The sequence below is a fragment of the Narcine bancroftii genome, chromosome 11 (genome assembly GCF_036971445.1).
Source record: "Narcine bancroftii isolate sNarBan1 chromosome 11, sNarBan1.hap1, whole genome shotgun sequence".
Taxonomy (NCBI): domain Eukaryota; kingdom Metazoa; phylum Chordata; class Chondrichthyes; order Torpediniformes; family Narcinidae; genus Narcine; species Narcine bancroftii.
Genome location: NC_091479.1, coordinates 76,591,245 through 76,606,464, shown reverse-complemented (window position 1 = coordinate 76,606,464; position 15,220 = coordinate 76,591,245). Strand labels below are relative to the sequence as shown.

Below are 15,220 nucleotides of genomic sequence, written 5' to 3'. Positions count from 1 at the left end.
CTTGATGAGGGAGAAGGTTCAGGGGAACTTTTGGAAAGATATAATTAAAGAAGGGATTGGAAAAAAGCTGTTTGTACCAATTTATTTGTTTTGGTGTGTGTGTATGTTTTTTTTCCCATCTACTCTTTAAACTGTACATTTAATGTATGATAGGACAAAAAGCAGGAAAAATCAAGGGAAAAATGGTGCAAAGGCTAAGAACATTGTTGAAAATTGAATAAAATGGACCCCGTGTTGTCAGTTTAGTGATTTTTATCACTAAATTTAATACTTTTGGGGGAGGGAAGTAAATATCAAAGTTACACATCTGGTACCTTTATAGTAATATTTGGAGATTGAAGTCCTCCATTTTGGTCACAAAAATCATTTACAAACGCTGCCATAAGTAGCTCAGTGATGTTTATTTCATTACCAAATCAGTAACATTGCATTTATACAACCTTTATGGAATCGATGCACACAGCACTTACCTGATGATGATGTGTTCATTTATAGTTATGGAAGTTACATGAAGAAAGAAGTACATTTTTAATGGACTGTTCTGTCTTATTTTAATGCCATTTTTGATGCATTTTGAATGTCTCAATAGTGCCAATCAGTAACTTTTCAGAGTTTCTTTGGCATTGGTAATATTACACTGAATCTCCAGATAAAAGTTAATCTACAACAGAGTGGGAAACGCAATGTTAAAAAGAAAAATGTTCAGTCAAAGTTGCACTTTTGCTTTACATTAGTGTATTATGACCAACTAGAACATTTTTATTCCCACGTTTCTGACTTATTCCATGTGAAAATAGTGATTAGTTCAAGTTTTGTGTTCCATTTTATCCATTCTCTTTGGTACATGGGGTGTGTCATGTTGGTAGTCAATTTCTTTTTCACTGCCTTTATGCCAAACTGCATTGTCTGTGTCTGGAATAAAATGAAACCATTCGCAGAAGACTATTCTGTATGGGTATTGACAGAAAATAATCTGGAAAAGTTCATTTTCAGTGATAATAAAATGATTCCTATATATCTTTTTCATGGGACTTTTTCTTTTCAAAATATTTTTATTGAGTTTACTGTGGAAAAAAACTTTATACATGGTCTTCTAATTAATAACATAAATCAAATCATATATAAATATCACACAAAATTTGTAAATCAAAAGTGTAACCATAATTATTTACTTAACCTATCTCATTCAAAACATTGATTTCTACAATTTCATTGAGTTAACAGTTAATCCATTCCTCATAGTATAACCAGAATTAATGTTGAATAGAAAATAGATAAGATACAATTAAGAATCCCATTAGTCTGATATGATCAATATCAATGATCCACAGTTAAACCCATCTTTACCTAGTTTATCTATACAAAAAAGAAAAAAAAAGGAAAAAAGAACCCCTCCTCCCCAAAATAATCCAACCCCTTCCTCTAAACAAGGTTAAATTGTATGAATCGAATAACGACTTTCAGATACCAGACAGGAAGTCTATGGAGCATCCATACACCTTAAATCAAGGTGTGATAATAATCCATGAATGGGCCCCACATCTTATCAAAATCAAACTTTATATCTTTGATGTTATATCTAGTTTTTTTCCCAAACTTAGGTAAGACCTGATATCATGTAACCATTGAATTTGACTGGGTGAAGTGTTATCTTTCCAGTTCATCAGAATTGCTCATCTAGCTATCAGCAAGGTAAAAGCTAAGATTTGTTTATTTTGGGTTGAAGTCAAGGATATATTCTCTTCTTGAGAAAACTAAATAAAGTGATTAAAGGGCATGGTTCTAATTTAATCAAGAATCACTGATAAAGTTTGGAAAACAAAGGAATCAATGAAGCTTCTAAAATTTTATTACTTATCACAATATGGATCAATATCAGAATAAAAATGAGATAATTTAACTTTAGACATATGTATTCTATGCACCATCTTAAATTGTAACAATGTCCTGCACAAAATGATCAAATTAAGAGTGGTATCCTCATCTGAAAGTTGAGATTCAAATCACATTCCCAATCATTCTTAATCCCAGTATTGAGGCTGTTCTTAAATCCATTGTTATTATAAGTAATTGATATTAATCCACCATGGGAAAATTGCAAATCAAAAAGTAAATCAAGAACAAGTTTTTCAGGAATTCAGAAAGTTTGGACTGTACAAAATGACTAATTTGTAAATATCTGAAAAAATGTCTATGAAGAAGTTTAAATTTTTATGTCAATTGTTCAAAAGAAACAAAATTATGTTGAATACAAGATCTTTAAAACTTTTAATCTATTCCACTCCTTGAGCCTGTGTTAAAGAAGATTTAAAAAGATAATTATTGAAAATAGGGCTGGCAAAGGAAAAACTGTGATATCCAAAAAAATTCCTAAATTGCACCCATATTCTCAACCTATGCCTCATTATCGGATTATCTGTCAATTCAGAAAAGGAAAAAGGTTAAAATAAAACCTAAAATTACCAACATAGATGTTTTTTTTAGAAAAATTTAATTCCATTTCTACCCAAGAAATGGACTAATTTATCAAAGTGTAACAATAAGAGTAAATTGAGTGCATTGACCACCCAATAATAAAATCTAAAATGTGGAAGTGATAACTCCCAAACCCCCCCCCCCCCCCCATTCCTTTTAGTCTTTTGGAGATGAGCCTTATTTATACGAGGTTGTTTTCCTTGCCATGTATACAAAGAAATAAATGAATCCTAGGAATTAAAAAAGAATTTAGGTAGAGATTGAAAAAGATACAAAAATTTTGTAAAATGATCATTTTAGACAAATTGATACATTCAATCATTGTCACGGTTAGGGTAATGGTTCATTTTAATGTGTCATGTAAGTTTTCATTTATTGTTTATGATGAACATATTCAATGTGTCTGAGAATATATAGTGTGGCACCACACATTGTAATTGATGCATGCATGATAATTGGAATGTAATCTGGAGTGTCATCCTATGAAATGTTATTTTGTGGTCTTTGAAAGAGGATTAGCAAATTCATTTTGTTCAGTTAAAATGCTACCAATTGATAACATTTTAGATGGATTTAGTTAAGACATTAATGTTTTCCTTGGAATGGTAATCAGGATTTATAACTTAATGAATTGCTGCTTTTAAAATTCTTAGAATTTGTTATTGCCAACAATAATAAATGCTTGGAGTTTACCATTGTTACAGAAGAAATATCTGCATTTGCTGTTATTACACTAAAACTGATGTAAACAGGAAATCTGAAAATGTATGTTTTTGATTTGCAGATTCTCAGCTGTGTGTGGTGTAGCAATTTTCTTTGCTATAATTGGAGAATCTGAAATTACTTCAGTTAATTATGATTTTTTTTTAAATTGCAGTCATGAGAATATTTGAACCATTTACAATTGATCAAAAGCTGTAATATTTGTATTGATCTATTGGAACAGAATGTGAATTAATTTTATTATTGTTTATCATTTGCACCATGTGCTTTGTCATATTGTTCAGAACTAAAGCAGAGGTAGATAAAAGTGAGGGAAAATCTGGTTACTATTTTCAAGATGATATAAGCGATTGAGTGGCAAAAAAAAAGCTAATCATTTTAAAGCTGTTATAATAAATTAAAATCAGAACTACAACCTTGCAATTCTGTTGCAAAGTCGATTGTTGGGAGATCTTGAGAATATCTGTGAAAATGGGTTTAATTCTGCAGTAGAGGTGATGTGAACGTGGTTGATGGAGAATTGCGGCACTTGTTTGTTTCTTTGCCAAGAAGCAAAAAGGTATTCTGAGGCTGCATTAATAATAGCCAGGGAGTTCAACCAACCTAAACTCGAGTGTTTTATCTAAATTCCATCAGTATGTCTCCTACTCCTCTAGAAGCTTTAATGCCCTGGATCACTGGAACAAAACTATGCCAACTGTTCCAGTGCATGCTCATGCTTCAGGAAGTCAGATGTGCTGCAGCTACCTGCATACAAGCACAAGATGAAGAAAGAGGGCATGGTGCATGTAAGTCATTCAGCTATGGTCTGAGGATACTGATGTCATATGATGCAACTATTTCGAGTTGGAAGACTGGTCTGCACTTAAGATTCGGCAAACAGCCTTGATGAGTGTACAACTATCGTCAACTTCATCAAATGCATAGAAGACTGTGTGGCCAAGAAGACAACAAAGGTATTCCACAGTTACAGAGTCCAGCATATAATCAAATCAGCCTAAAAAATGACTAAAAATGGGTGGTAAAATGCATGAGAATGACAAGGTTAATGTCTACAATTGCTTTTGGGATCGAGAACTGCATAATTTTCATATTAACAATTTAGTATTGCTGGAATGTTGACATTTTCTTTGTACGAGAATTTGATTGTGTAAAGTGAGAACAACAATATTGTGCTAAACCTCCACAAGACCAAGAACTTACTATGGACTTATGGAAGGGGAAACTGAGAGGCCATGGGGTAGAGTGATGGTGAAGATTACTGCCTTTGAGATCCTGGGCGACGATATTCTCATGGAGCCATTACAGAGGCAATCTTGAAGAAGGCACGGGAATGCCCTGATTTTATAAAGAGATCAACCATCCCATGAAGTGTTTTGATTGTCTGGTGATGAAACACATCAAATGGCACTTTCCCATGACATTAACCCATTCCAGTTTACCTACCTTATACACCAATCTACAAATGATGCTGTAGCCTTGACCCTCCACTCTGGGCTGGCCCATCCAGAGAATGAACAAATGTACTGGGGAAATTCACCAGGTAGCACTGCAACTATAGGAAGCAAAGAGCAACCAACATTTTTGGCCTGAGTCCTTCACCAAGGTACAACCAAAAAGCAGCCAGGCACTGAATAAAAAGATAAAGGCGGAGATTAGAGGAGCGAGGAAGGGGCAGGGGAAGTACCGGGTAACAGATCATGTGAATATGAGTGGGAGGGTAGAAGAGAAAAAAATCTTAGAAGTGATATGGAGAGGGAAGGGGAGGGGTGGGGATCTAGAGTAAAGGAGGTAGAGGAATAGGGAAAACAGAATGGGGGGGAGGGGGAGGTTAACAAAACTGGAGAATATTCCCAGATGGAATATTAGGTGTTCCTCCGATTTGTGGAAAGCCTCAACGAGGCAGTCCATGAAGCCATGGATAGACATGTTGGTGTGGGCATAGTGTGTAGAATTAACCCACAGAATGATGCCTCATACACCAGACTGTTGTTTATTGACCTCAGCTCAGCATTTAATATGATTCATCTCAGAGGTTGGTGGATAAACTGCCCTCACTGGGATTCATCAACCCTCTCTACAACTGGATCTTGGAATTCCTGACTGAAAGACCCCAGTCAGTCCAAATTGGCAGCAAAATCTCAAGTTCCATCACGCTGCACTACAGGCGCACCTCAGGGCTGTGCTCAGCCCGCTATTGTTAACACTTCTGACTCATGATTGCACTGCCAGATTTGGTTCAAACAGAATTGTCAAGTTTGGCAATAATGATGCCTTGGCTTACAGAGAGGAAGTTGGGAGGCTTGTCAAATGGTGGGAGAGCACGACCTGAGTCTCAACGTGGGCACAACCAATGAGATGATTGTGGACTTCAGGAAGATGAATATCAACCACTCTCCACTGTGCATCAATTGGAGTGCATATAATGGACGACCTATACTGTTATTAGACAGAGGGCTAGTGAAGTGCCTACATTTCCTTTTTTTAATATTTTTTTAAAAATTTCCAACCATGTATGATCAAATTCAACATATAAATACAAACAAATAATAATCTAAAACTACATACATAATGGTATATAACCCCCTACCTGAAAAGCCCCCTTCCCCAAATCTTCCCTCATCCCTCAGAATAATCAGTATGGGAATAAAATATAGTTACATAGAAGGAAAAAAGAAAGAAACTTTCAGGATTGCACAGACAAATACCTTCCAACATACCTACTTTACCAAAATCTTTTAATACATTCTAGAGGAGATTTCTCATGAGTTCAGAGGTACAGGAAGCCAAACATTATAAATTTAAACATAATGTTTGGGTATACAGATGCTAAATTTATAGAAAAACAGCATATTTATTTCTTAAATTATATGTAATTTTTTCTAAAGGGATACAACTTTGAATTTGACTCATCTATATCTTACATTAATAGTATTAGTCATACAATCTCTACCAAGATCTGCCAATCTTTGCTCATCAAATGTGACCTTTAAATCCAGTTCCATGCCTACACTTCCTAAAGAGGATGGGAATATCAAGGAGGGCCTCCGTCTTGACAAGATTTTACAGGGAGCACAATTGAGAACGTCCTGTCTGGTTGCATCATTGTGTGGTGTGGTGCTGCAAAGCATCCCCAATTAAAAATGACCTGCAAACGCTGAAAGTAGAGAAATCTGGAGGAAATTAACCAGCCTTTTTGCAAGTGAAGATGTTTCCATAGTCCAAAGGTGATATTTATAGAGCTTTTCCACAAATGGTTCAAAGCAATAGAGAACTTTTGAAGTGTGAATACTGTTATAATAAACACAAAATGCTGTGACCAGTCTGTGTTCAGCAAGCTCCCATGATGGCAAATGATTACAATCAGCAAATGAGCTTTAGTGTGACATTGACTCCTTTTCCTTGTGAATTTTAAAGTCAACCTGGCAGGACAGATGCTCCCTGGTTTAATATTTCACCAAAACACTGCACCTCCCAATTGTTCAGCTCTCCTGTGCAGAGTGTCTGCAGAGATTATAGCACTTTTGTCTTGGTGTGGGTCTTGAATCCACAGCCTTCCAACTCTGAGGTGATAGTGCTACAGGTTCAGGCAAAGCACAACAAGCAAACTGCTGAGTGTCACCCCTGATCCAGTGTTGCATGGTTTTTGAATTCTGATTTTATGGCATTAAAATCATGAGTTTGTGAATATACAATAACTTACAAGGGTGGTAAAGTAGGCCTATGACACACTTGTGTCCATCAGTTGGGCAGGAACTATAAAGGTCAGGAAGTTACATCGTTCTATAAAACTTTAGTTCAGCACCTTTGGGGCATTTTGTGCAGTTCTGGTTGCACATTCTAGGAAAGATGTGAAGGCTTTAGAGAGAATGCAGAAGAGGTTGTTGACGATATTAGCTACAAGGAGGGGTCTTTTTTTTTTCTTGAGAGCATCAGAGGCTGGGGGGCATTCTGATAGAAGTACTGTACATAAAATGATGAGAGGTGTGTATAGGATAGATGGTGAGTTTTCTTTTATTGCCAGGTTGGAAATGTTGAATTTATAGGACATTAGTTAAGCTAAGAAGGAGAAAGTGTAAAGAAGATTTGCATTGCTAGGTGGTGATGCTGATTGCTTTGCCAATGGAAAGGTACATTAGAGTATGAAATACTGAAATCAACTGAGGGGGATGTAACCCCATTTGGTCATGTTAATGACAAGTATGCTATGTTCTATAATTAATGGTTAACATTGCAGTGTGCAGTAACACAATGCTTATAGGAATGTAAAACTAAATCTGTAAAAAGATTTTGCAATGTTTTCCTTTGTATATTGTTGATAAGACATTTTGGGACAAAAAAATACTCTCAAGTACTCCATTACTAATTTTTGGAATGATTTAATTACTCCATACTGGGAGTAGACTTGGATAGCCTTTGATTTATTTTTCTTCCTGAGAAAATAATATCAAGAAATCGACCTTTTCTCTGAAGGGTATGCTAGTTTTATTTTTCTGTTTTGTTTTTCAGAACTGTTGGTCTGATTAATCCAACAATTCAAATTCTTAAATTTCTTCACCAGTTTAGAGGTTTCCAGAGTGATACACTGATAGCAGGTAAGAAACTACACTGATAAATGTAATCTGACAGGCCCAGTCAATACTTAGTGACATGACTTCGATGCCATTGTATATGATCCATGGTTTTCTTTGTCACTATTTAAATTAATATCTCTACTTCTTTCATCTAATGTTTTCCACACATAGTCTTACAGAAATTCCTACTCATTGCATGTAATATTGGAAATTTGATAGAGTGAACATAGTTTTTTTTAGAAGGGTTATCCTATTTTACATATCTAATTGTTTTTGAGGATATAGTTATCAGGCAAGATAAGGGTGGACCAGTGAAAGTGGTAGAGTTAGGTTTTGGAAGACATTTGAAAAGATACCTAAAAGATTTCTACTTAAAATAAGGGTCACAGGCCAGAATGAAGAGATAGCGTTAGCATGAGCAAGGAATTGTTCAAAAGACTTTAAATAGATCGAAAATGAATGGGCCATTTTCCAATTAAGAGGCTGCAAAGTGTTACAGGTCTTGCATGTCAACTATTTTACAATCTGCCTTTAAAAAAATAAGATGAAATGCAAGGTATAATCCATCAAAAGTTGCTGATAATACTACATAGGTCAGAAGAATGTGACCAGTAAACAAAGGGAGCTTAACAAGTTAAGTAAGTAGGCAATAGGTAATAAGAAGAATATACGGTAAAACCCTTGGTAACCGGATTCAAGCAACCAACAGCCTCAACTAACTGGCAAAAAAGTAAAATAAATAATGAAAAATAGCAAAAATAGGTAAAAATATGCAAGTTTAAAATGATAAAATTAAATATTCTCTGAAATAACACACGAACCTTTGGTGAAGATGGGAACAAATATTTGGTCGTACCAGCTGTTTGAATAAAGTTGTGTGAAACAGCAATGGTGTCGCCCAGGACTTAGTACTGATTGATGCTGTTCACTGTTGAGGTGACTCTCTTAATGTGTCTCCTTTTTCCTACTTAGTAAGAGTCTCCCTGGTCAGAGGCTTTATCTGTAAACTTGGGGTGGGGGGGGGGAATTAGTTATCTATAATGTTATTGTTCATCTTTTGGGTGGCTCAGTGGAGGGGGAGGAATCTGCAGATGCAGCGATAGTTAAATGTTTTCAAAGAATATGAATGAAAATAAAATAAAATGCTTTAAGGTTTATATATTCATGTAAAGTGCAAAAGATGCCGCCAAAGCTGTGACATAAAATCCTCAAGTCAGTTGAAGGGTAAAAGAACATCCCAATTATTGAGATCCCCATTATCCTCAGTCTTGTATTATGCTTGTGCTGGCAGGCCTCTCATTATGATTACTCTGTTGTTCGCATGCCTGATGTCAGACTCCCAAAATTGATACACTTTTTAAGTTCTGTTGAAGGACGAAAAATGTCAGGTAGACAGAAGACAAATTAATGGATGTGCTTAGAGCTTTGAAGAAATGAGATGCCCCATCTGATTGCTGTTGATCTCTCGCCCCATGACTGCATGACTGCTAAAAGTGAGATTTTAAATTTTAAAAATTTACTGACAACAGGGTAATAGGTCCTTCCGGCTCATGAAACCCATATTGGCTAAATTAACTGACTAACCATCTATGGTTTGGAGGGTGGGAGGAAACCAGAGTACCCAGATAAAGCCCACACAGGTCACTGGGAGAAGGTACAAACTCTTTTTGGATAGCATTGCATTTCAACCGAAGTCAAATAATGGTATAATACCCTTGTAACCACTACACTAACTGCTCTACTTGGTTGAGAGGTAGTACTCTGAGTGATTTTGAAAGCCTTGGCCATGCTTCAGAAGTACACAGAAGTCCTGCATAAGTAACTGAAGAAGAGACTGTAGTTCCCAAATTGATCTTATCAGCCATCACAGAATTCACAAAACTGAAGTGGAAGTAACTCATCCTTGATCATGATGAGGGCTGGAGCAGAAGATGATTTCTTGTGGGGGGAAAAGCAGTAAATGTCAGTATGTGTTGAATCTTAATATGCTATTTCAACAAAGGAGAACATTTAAGAAAGCAGATAGGAAAGACATATGAATGCTGGTCTCAATTTCACAAGATGGTGACAAAATATGCTTGCTCTGCAGTAATTATACAGAGTTTTTATGAGACTACATCTGCAATACAATGTACAACTTTTATCCCTATCTAAGGTAAGATGTATTTGCCATTGAATCAGTGCAAAATAAATTCCCTGGGTTGGGTTTTGTTTAGGGATCAAATTCTTTGATGAAAGATTGAGCAAGATTGATGTAAACTCATTGAAGTTAGAAAAATGAAATGTGATCTCACTGAGACATACTTGAGTCTGTCTGAGAGAGATTGATAGGTTAGTCGCCAAGAGGCTATTTTTTAGGACTGGTAAATCTGGAATTAGGGGGCATGACCACAGGATAAGGTGTTGCCCATTTAGAGGAGAGATATTTCATTACGAAAGGGCTTGTGAAGATCAATTTCTCTAACCCAAAAAGTTGTGGATTCTCTATTGTTACGTCTGTTTAAGGTTGAGGTGAATAAGGTTTATATACATTAGGTAAATTAAGACTATAGATGGAAGGCAGGTGCAGGAGAGGATCGGCCATGATGTTGGATGGCAGAGAAGACTTGAGTAGTTGTAATATGGCTTACTCCTTTTTATTCCTTTTGAGTTGTTTCTGTTAGTGATAGCTGTAACATTGTATCAGGGGCAGGACCAATCTGTCAGCACCCAAATTCCTGAGTGGGATTGAAAGAAAAAAGAAGGAATGCCAGTGAAGATTATCAGGGAAAATGAACAGGAGGTGAATAGGAAAATGCATGGGAAATGAATTTTGGATGGAAGGTTAAGGAGAATATAAATTCTTAATGACTGAAATAGGCCAAAGGATCTGTTCTATGCTATATGATTTTTATGAAGAGGCCTATTTGGAGGCTGAGAAAATCTGGAATTTGAATTTGGAAGAAAATTAAACACCAGCATCATAGAAAGTAGAATTAGGCATGAACTTTCTTCAGCTATTAATGTTTCTCTCTGAACCCTAATGTCAAACACTCAATATTGCCTCACTCTTCCCATCCCATGTTCTCTCCAAACTCATCTTGTTCATGAGCCCTAACTCTTCAACCAGTTTATAACAAAGGAACACTTGTTTCCTGACAACCTCAAAGTCTTGATGCCCGAGGTAATTGTGATTGCCCTTGACATCAGGGAAGCATTTAACCAAGCGCAGCATCAAGGTCCCCTGGTCAAGCTATTCAATGGGTGACAAGTGAAAACACTCCAATATTGCATCTAAGATAAACAAAAATAGTTGTGTTTTTTTTGAAGGTCAGAGAGACAGAAGGAATTTTTCAGGGTAGTATCTTGAGTTGGTGGGACTTTATTTTGTGTGCAATCCAGCGAGTAAACCCATGTGTAGTCCATCATTTAAAAACTGAGCATAAAGTGCAGAGATCCGGAGAGAAACCAGTCAAATCAGACCATAGGTAATATTACTGTACCAGTGTGAGGTTGATTCAGTCGTTTGATTACAGCATGAAACTGTCCTTCAATCTGATGATGCATGATCTCACATACAGTGCCCTCCATAATGTTTGGGACAAAGACACTTTTTTACTTTTATTTACCCTTGTGCTCCATATAACTGATGTAAAAATCTTCTATTGATTGTTTTATTCAATTCCTAAGGAAAAAGTAATATTCTGTTAGCTTTCCTAAATTCCTTCTATATTCGCACACTAATCATTTGCAAATTATTTACTGTGTGTGGTAATTCCTGCAATTTCTCATCATTGTCTAGATATTTCCCTATTGCCCTTGCTAAAATAGATTTTTTATTTTCCCACGTGGTTTTCCAGATTTGTGCCGACTGACTTAACCCCTTTGTAGCCTCCTCGTGTCTTCTTTACAATTTAATTGCCATGAGCAAAAAATTGTCATCAGTATCTCCAATCAAGTTATTTATGTGAGTTGTTAAAAGTTGAGCCACAGCACCAATCCTTGTTACAATCAGAATTAGGAGTTGGTCTTTTCAATTAATATTTCAAGCCTATTGATGAAGGGATGGAAGGTGTAAACAGGATAAAAAGCATTTTGGTTACAGCATCATTGGATTAGTGAGATCAGTCTTTCAACGATTGATTAAAAACCCAGTTGACCTTCCTAGAAATCCATGAATGAAAGAACAGGATTAGAGCTGCTGTGGTATCTTGCAAGGTTTAATAAACAGCAAAAGGTATGTATTTATGAATTATTTGACTGGTACTATTGACTGGTGTCAGGTTTTCCATATTGAGAAATTTTTTGATGCTGTTCAACTGTGAGAATATTTCTTGACTGTCTATTTCAGAACAAAAGTTGTACATTTTTCACACTTGCTCTGGTGAGAAATTAGCATCTGGATTTTGCTTTTTTTTTCACATGTGTAATTCATTGGCAATACATTTGCTCCTTTTTTGATAGCTGCATAGAGTGAATATTTATTTAAATTTGTATTGCATCATGCAAATAGCAGTTTTACTGTTTATATTTCTGAATATTGATATATTTATTGTGCAGTTTATTTTTGGCAGTATGCCAATCTTCATTAACTTCTGAGATTTTTTTCCCAGAATTTATTTTTTTAAATTTCATTTTATTTTGCTCAGCTTTACAATGTGGCCTTCAATTTCTTGGAAATCTGGCAGTTGGCAATGAAGAATCCAAGGATGTTATTTGGAAAAATGCCTTTCCAGATCTATTCCTGTAAGTGTTATAATTATGTGAATGCACCGTCAGTTGATCCAATTTTTTGTCCAGCAATGGATGTTAAGCATCCATGGATTTAAATTTTTTCCATTAAGATTGAAGAATGATGAAGATCAAAGAATGGGAGAAAAAAAATCTGATTCCTTGAGTTTCCAGAATAATTCACTTTCTTTTTTCCCCTTGTATGGTAAAATATTTCCATCTTGTTTCAGAACCACATATTAACTTGCTAAGGTGTTAGCTCTCTTGATGAATGGTTTTGGCTAATGTTTCTGTGTCTGATGGGTACACCAGTTGTAGGTTTTATAATCATTGAAAATATCTTCTGAAATAATGTAGTGGTCATTGAACTGTTATTGGAAGATGGGAATATTGGTTTAAGATAAAATATGAAAGTAGGTATTTAATTTTTTTTGAAATTTAGACATCCAGCACTTTAACAGCCCCTTTCGGCCCTCACACCTGTGCCACCCAATTGATAAACACCTTTGTTACATTTTGAATGGTGGGAGGAAACCACACAGACACGGGGAGTATGTACAAACTCCTTACAGATGGCACAGGATTCGAAGCCACCCTGTGCCTTCTGTTGACTAGCCAATTCCAAATCAGTCCACCCAAGTGTTTATAGATCCTATACCTCATCCTATACCTCAATGAGCTCACCGTGGGGAACCTTGTCAAAAATTAGTGACATACAAGCACTTGCAGATCGGCCATTATCTTTGGGCAACTGGACATGATTATTTCAGAAACTAGTCTGGGATTTTCTTCTCAAATTATATCCGAATTCTGTTCATTACAAAATTTATAGTACTTTCTGCCTACATCCCTTGCAGCCAAACTACTTAATTATTTAAATTTGTGAAAAAGAAAGAATAAAGATTCTGTAAGTTTATGTATTTAGTTTACATTTGGGAACAACTCCATTGAAGTTTTGTTTTTAAACTTTCAGGGATTTTCGTTGAATTCATTTTTATTTTAAATAAAATATATGGCAGTTCCACATCAAATCATGTGGAATCAACACCCTTACTCATTTTAAGGTATTTCTGAAAAAAAAATTCCTCATTGAAACCCTAGAATCTGTTATCCTCCTGCAGTTATGAGACCTTCTTTAGTCAGTAATTAATGATATCATCTGGGATTATGTTAACAGCTCAGTAGCTCTTTGTTCTCTTGGACACCTCTGCATGAATTATCCTGGTCCCCCTTTTTTTTTGATGACAACATCTGGTTCCTTCACTTCACCCAACATTTTCAGAAACAGCTCTCTTGATTTCTTAATATTACCTTTGGCATGGCTTAAGAATCCATCCTTTTCCACTTCCTTTACATAATTTACTCAGATTCAATGTCCCCAGGTGCAGAGTGAGTTTCCTTTTGTATTCTGATATCTGTCTAACCCCCATATCTATCTATTCTTCCATTTCTATCTTTTGTCTGTTTTTGTCCCATTTTACCCCTTCAACTTTTAATCTCCCTTTTCATCTTTTAGTTGCCTCAAGGCTCAACTTGTTAAATACCTTTCTAGGAGTTTGTGATGTGGGACAAAGTTGAGAAAAAGGTGTTTGTGCATCAGCATGCATGTGAAAGATGACTCCACAGCTGTGGATGATGTAGCTTAGCCACTGGATGCAAATGAGGAAGTGGGTGGGATTAAGGCAGATCTCCAGGTGTATGTTGTGTATATGTACCATTGCTGAAGTAAAGACAATCTCTTTGATCTGGAGCAAGTTTGATCCCACTGAGCAGGACAGGTAATGAAGGAAGATGGTATGTCCACTGTACAGAAAAGCTACAGGGATCATGTTTAGAAAGGGTATTGTTCACAAGTTCATTTAGAAGTATTAAAGTGCTGAGTCAAGGATGAAAACCTGTTAGAAAGCTTCAAGCATGTACTCTAAAAATGCACTTGGACTCTAAGATGTTTAAGGATTTAGGGGAATATTATGGAGGAATAGGTTTACAAGTCTAGAAAGACAATGGTGTCTTTTTTTCCTTTGAAATGGGAAATTATTACTGAGGGCTTAGTGATGCTGGTGAATTTAAAGTGGGAAACTGTATTAGAGTAGAGAAAATAGTATGGTTAAAGAAAGCAAGGAGCACTCCAACTAGGCCCACTATCCTGCCCTCTCCCAGAACAATGCATTACTTTCAGATGCATATTCAGCTCCATTTTTGGATATTACAATTAAATGTGCCTTCACTCCAACCCTGGCTATGCATTCCAAATGCAGCCACGCTATGTTTTTTAAAAAAATTTCCTTGTGACATTTTTGGTTTGGTTACCTTTAACCTTCATCATGGCAACAATTTTGAAACTAATTAGAATGCAACAACCATAGGTGTTGGAAAGAAAGCTTAAATCATTGATAGGAAGTTGGAGAGAGTTTGGCAGGGGGGTGGGAATCAGAATGTGAGGGCAGAGATTAGGGTAGAAGGACAAAAACATGATCATCTATGTTCTGAGTTGGTGAGGAAGGACAGGCAAGAGACAAAACATAAAGGTAGCCAATTAGAGGGTTGGAATGTATCTATTTCAATGCTAGGAGTATTGGGAATAAAGGGGTGAACTTAGAACATGAATCAGTAAGTTAAACTACAGTGTTGTGACCATTACTGAAACTTGGCGAGAGGAAGGTTGGCTGATGCAGGTACCTGGGTTTAGGTGTTTTAAAAAGAATAGGATTGGAGGTAGAAAGGGGGGTGGGGGGGGT

General features: G+C 36.1%; 1 protein-coding gene across 1 annotated transcript in view; it reads left to right on the top strand.

Annotated features, from left to right (window-relative positions):
* atxn10 (ataxin 10) overlaps nucleotides 1–15,220 on the top strand; it is a 177,392-nt gene that overhangs the window by 12,362 nt on the left and 149,810 nt on the right. Inside the window, exons 3-4 of the mRNA XM_069903492.1 lie at nucleotides 7,708–7,793; nucleotides 12,401–12,497. Of these exons, the coding sequence (XP_069759593.1) occupies nucleotides 7,708–7,793; nucleotides 12,401–12,497 (183 nt within the window). The remainder of the gene's footprint in view (nucleotides 1–7,707; nucleotides 7,794–12,400; nucleotides 12,498–15,220) is intronic.